This window comes from Cajanus cajan, chromosome 9, assembly GCF_000230855.2.
Source record: "Cajanus cajan strain Asha chromosome 9, NIPB_CcT2T_4, whole genome shotgun sequence".
In the NCBI taxonomy this organism is placed as follows: Eukaryota; Viridiplantae; Streptophyta; class Magnoliopsida; order Fabales; family Fabaceae; genus Cajanus; species Cajanus cajan.
In genome coordinates, this window is record NC_138525.1 from 3304763 (window position 1) to 3310762 (window position 6000).

At 29.4% G+C, this 6000-nt stretch overlaps 1 protein-coding gene across 1 annotated transcript; it reads left to right on the forward strand.

Moving 5' to 3' along the window:
• The first annotated feature begins 1899 nt into the window (after positions 1 to 1899).
• On the forward strand, positions 1900 to 4512 carry LOC109791725 (coniferyl alcohol acyltransferase). The gene is made up of 2 exons (XM_020351059.3): positions 1900 to 2345; positions 2479 to 4512. Exons 1-2 carry the CDS (start codon positions 1935 to 1937, stop codon positions 3451 to 3453), a joined length of 1386 nt encoding a protein of 461 aa, XP_020206648.2. The 5' UTR covers positions 1900 to 1934; the 3' UTR covers positions 3454 to 4512.
• The last annotated feature ends 1488 nt before the right edge of the window (positions 4513 to 6000 follow it).

Sequence of the window (6000 nt, forward strand, 5' to 3'; positions counted from 1 at the left end):
GAAATGAACTTGATTTAATGTTATTTTAAGGTAGGTGGAAGGACTATTAATTTGCTTTATGATTTATCTACTGCATGCCAGAGTCTTTATTTGCAGATGACACATGTACGATGCAATAATGATATCAAACTTGGTAACAACTTTCGGGAGCAATTGTTCAATGACATATATAGGGGAACTGTGCTATGCCCAATTGACAATTGCTGCAATTGTTTATAAAATGCATGGAAGTCTACGTCTAAGGTTGGTGAGCCACTAAATTTTAGTTATCAAAAATATTGTTGGACACCCTTAATGTACACGTAGTCAAAAAAAATATAGTAGGTGATATGATGTAATAGAAAAAAAATAGAAAATGTTGATGAGATATTTAAAAATAAAAAATATATAAAAAGATTATATGAATCTTGATTTGTGTACACCTTACGTTTTTTGCCCCTCTCCAATAACGAAAAAAGAAAAAAGAATCACGACGTTCTAACAATCAAACTCAAATGGAAACAAAAATCAAAAGGATTAATTAATAGCCAATAGTAAAAATAAACTAGTTTACTACTGAAATTAAAAATAATCATAGTGTATAACAAATATAATAACAAAGATATTATAGAGGACTTCGTGTCGTAATTGATCGGTCCACTATAAGATTATTTATTATGATCGGGTTTTGAAGCAAGCCTTGTTGTGTAGTCTTTTGTAGCATATTATTGACATTTGGAATTCTTCTATACCAGTGTGTTTCTTTTTGTCAACAATTCAGAGGTTTTTATGCCTGTTTGCTTGACGTTGTGTAAGTGCATTTACATGAAAAGAATCTCGTCAAAAGAACAAAATACGGAGAAACAACAAGTGCTAGCTGTCATAGGATGTGGATCCTACTAGACGCAATGAAATTATGAAATCAAATATCAAATATATACAAACATCAACGTGGTTAAAAGCTGTTAATTAACTTGCTGTTAGTCTTAAATTTATGATTTTTATGTTTTGGTAATGTATCAGATAGTATAGATATTTTTTTTTAGAAATTTTTATACACGATAAATTTATTAAATTTCACAATAATTACTTTAAAAGTTATATTTATCACAATTTTTATTGATTGAAAATTTACTTTTTTTTAGACTAATAATATGGGAAAATTATTAAACCCTTATTATATTTCATTTTATTAATTGATCCAAATTAATGAGTTTTAATTTACAATTAGAAATGAAGAAGAAATGCCCTACTCAACTACCCAATACTATAATATATATGATATAATTTATTGACGAATGCATGATGTAATATATATTACAGAATCACCTTTCTGCTTTCTTTCGTGGATATAAAATTACTTAATGTCTTAATGGTGAAACGCTGATCAATACTGAAACACTCTGGATTACCAATTTATTATATTATTATTCTTATGAGAAAAAAAAAACAATTACACATTTAAAAACATTTCGTTTGTTTTAATTTGGAAAGGAAAAAGTTAAAAGTAAAATATGAAGAAAATTACAGCATGAGTTCAATAACTATATATATATATATTTTAACAAATTTTTTATAAAACTTAACAAACTTAATTACCATTTTCAATACTTTATGATTGATGACAAAAATATAAAAACACGACACATACATATCGATCGTATTTTGCGGTTGAAGATATATAGGAAGAATATACTTTGAAACTATATATTTTAGAAAATGTGATTTGATAATGAAAATGATGTAAATTTTATTCAATATTGAGTCTCAACTAACATTGACATCGACTACAAATGATAAAATACCCCCACTAGGGACTAACAAGCCCTAGTCCGCGTACGATCATGCATGCATATCTCTCTAGGCCACTTCCTTTAAATTCATCATAAGACCACCCTTATACCTTGTGTGCCTCAATAAGCCAAACAAAACCCTTCATATTTTATTTCCAAAAAATGGTTTCGGGAGAAGGATTCATTGTGAGTGTGAGCAAGGTGGAGGTGGTGGCACCAGAGCTTCCAATGCAAGAGCACTGGCTCCCACTATCTAACCTTGATCTTCTCATTCCCCCACTCGACGTTAGTGTCTTCTTTTGCTACAAAAAACCTTCGTCAATGTCCTTTGCTTCCATGGTAGGGTCCCTCAAAAATGCCTTGGCTCAGGCTCTAGTTTACTACTACCCTCTTGCGGGTGAAGTGGTGACCAACTCCACGGGTGAGCCTGAACTGTTTTGCAGTAACCGCGGTGTAGATTTTGTCGAAGCTGTGGCTGACGTGGAACTACACCGTCTCAACATGTACAACCCAGATGACACCATTGAAGGGAAGCTTGTGCCCAAAAAGAAGCATGGTGTCCTCGCTGTTCAGGTGCTACAAATTAAGTAAATTAACATGCACGTACAAGTTACAACACAAGTTTTATTATATTAAATAATTAAAAATTCTTGTAACATAAAGGATGACACATTAATCACATATTTATATATTTGGAATTTTGCAGGCAACTGGTCTCAAGTGTGGGAGTTTAGTAGTGGCATGTGCTCTGGACCATCGCATAGGTGACGCCTATTCTGCGAACATGTTCCTCGTATCATGGGCCGAGATAGCCCAGCCCAACAAGCCCATAATCTCGGCCCATCCTTGTTTTCGACGGTCCCTTCTCTTCCCACGACGCCCACCTTCCATTGACCACCCTTCACTTCATGACATGTACGCTCCCATGGCTGCACTACCTCCTCCTAAGTTCGGAGTTCAATCTGAACCACTCATTAGTCGCATATACTACGTCACAAGCGACCACCTGAACCGCATGCAGGCGCTCGCTAGCTCAAACGGTGTGAAGCGCACAAGGCTCCAGTCTTTCTCCGCCTTCTTGTGGAAGACGGTTGCTGAAGCTGCTGATGCTGCTGCTGGTGTTGATGGTAAGAGAAAGGTTGTTGCAAAGATGGGTGTTGTGGTTGATGGAAGGAAGAGACTGAGCAATGGCGACAAGAACATGGGTTCGTATTTCGGTAACGTGCTTTCAATCCCCTACGGTGGGAAACAGGTGGAGGAGCTTGTGGAAAAGCCGTTGAGTTGGGTGGCGGAGAAAGTTCACGAGTTTTTGGAGATGGGTGTGACAGAGGAGCATTTTTTGGGACTTGTTGATTGGGTGGAGGCACACCGACCTGTCCCTGGGGTTGCTAGGATCTATTGTGGCCATGAAAATGAAGAGGGACCTCGTTTTGTGGTTTCTTCTGGACAAAGGTTCCCTGTGTCAAAGGTTGATTTTGGGTGGGGGAAGCCTTTGTTTGCATCGTACCATTTTCCATGGGGTGGAGATGCTGGTTACGTCATGCCAATGCCTTCTCCTATTGGGAATGGTGATTGGTTAGTTTATATGCACCTTTTTAAGGGTCTTTTGAGTTTCATGGAGTCTAAGGCTCCTCAGATTTTTAAACCATTCTCTTGGGATTACGTCCTTAGTCGTCATTGACTTCACGTACTTGTTTATATCTCATTCTTGCTTGGTTAATTATAATTATGCAACTTGTTGATTTGTTAAAGGGTGTGAATTCTATATACCCATGCTAAATGATGTGAGATGTTAATTAGCTTTTGTTTATTGTTCCTTGTATTCTTGCCCTTTTTCATGTATCTGTCAAACTTTTATCTCATGTGATGATTGATTGCAAATTTATGTGTGCTACTTTCATGCCAAACTACGTATCAAGTTTAGTAACATGAGTTGACTTACATAAGTTTAGTAAATAGTAACATACTTGTATTCTTAAGCAATAGTTAGTAATTTGTACTCATGAAAATGGGCATGTAAACTTGTTATAGTAAATTTTTTAATGTACCAAATTACATGAACATCTATTCAATATTAAGTGAATTATTCTCATAAGTACTTTTTAAAAGATAAATTAAACACACTTAATTTCATTTACATAGAGGTATTAAAACATGTGAAAGATTTTATTGTATTTATGTGTTACGGGATAAAAATTACCTTATTAATATGATCTTATGTTTAAGTAGGTGAGAGCTACAATATTGGTTGACTTTTTCTTATTATATTATTATTGTTTGATAGTAATAAGAGGCATTAAATGTTTCTGAATGGTCTTTCCTTGTTCACCTCTAACAACTTAGTTGAGGATATACATTAACCATAGAAATGGAGAGAAAATGACAAGTCTTTTAAGGATTAATGGTTCTGAATGGTCTTTCCTTGTTCACCTCTAGCAACTTAGTTGGCAATATGCATTAACCATAGAAATGGAGAGAAAATGACAAGTCTTTTCACGATTAATGATTCTAAATGTGACATTACAGTTCAAAATCTTATTTTCGCTAAATTGAAGAAAAGGTATGAAAGCATCTCCAGGATTAGTGTAAGGGCTCGACGACACCTAAATATACTTGAAGTGTGTTGACATGAGATTTGATTTCTTAATTAACAACATAAATTAAAATATGTGCTTAATTTTAATATCGTGATATCATTATTAATACTAATATAATTAATTATAAATATTTTATTAGTAAAAATATATGACTAATTCATGAAATTGGTGAGGATTTGAAGCAATCGATCGATGTGGATTCGAAATTATCTTTTATCTACTTACATTTTATAAAAACAAACTATATAATTATTAATGTTTATATTATTTAATGTATGAAATGACATTGATTTGTAAATAATTTATAATTTTATTTTTAACAAAAATATGAAATTGTTAATAATATAATTAATTTAATAAAATTCGTGCAGTGCTTTACACTAAGCAATGTAATTAATACAATTTTTATGAACTAAATATAATTATTAAATATGATTATAATTTTTTGCAGTAAGTAATGTAACTATTAAAATATACATATAATTAGGATAGTTTTAAATGTTTTTATTTTTAATTTATTGGTAATTAAAAGTAATTATTAAATATTGATAAAAACATGGTTACTTTAATTATATTAACTAAATTAATTACTATTCAACATTATAGTAACTTGTGTTTCTTTACTAGGTTGTTTAGAATTTAAATCTTAATCTTATAAATAGAATAAATTATGTTGAGAGGAAATTCATCTAATGTAATTTTATAGTCATCAACAAAGATTAATCATTATTTACAATATTGAATATTTCAGATCAATACTGTGGTCACCTAAAAAATTAACTTATATTTTTCCTAAGTAATAATTAATGATTTTAATATGTAGTTATTAAATATAAAATAATTAAAGTAATTATTGTATATACTGAACATATATAATTGAGATAGTTTTAAGTAATTTATATATATATATATATACTTTTTTAGGAACCAGATATAATTATTAAATATGATTATCAAAAGTTAAAGTAATTATATATATATATATATATATATATATATATAATTTAATATTTTTATTATTCATGAAAATTACAATAATGATAATAAAATTCAAATTTAAGACCCTTTGTATAATTAATCCTTACATATTAAATAAAAATATTTATCTTGTACAATAATATTTTTAGAAGTCCTTCTTCAATGAAATAATTTGTAGGAATCTTTTTAACTTCGTATCTAATTTGATTTATTATAATTATTTATTAATTAAATATTAATATTTTAAATTAAATTATCAATAAATAAAAATAATTTTTGTTCATAATAAAAAATTATTTATGATAAATCTAAAATATTATTTACACGTTTAAAAATATTTATGTATACTATATTTAAATATAACTTATATATTCTAATATTGTATTTATCTATTTATATATATGTATTATAATTTTTAATTATATATAATAAATATTTATAAAATACTAGTATATTACCTTGAATTGCTATATCATTAAATCAATTTTAATGATTTTTATATTATTAAATATGAATATATTATAACTTTTAAAGGAATTAAGGTAATAAGTATATATATATATATATATATATATATATATATATATATAACTTCAAGTGTTATTTATTTATTTTTATTTCTATAAAAAAGTTTTTTATTTATAATTTATACG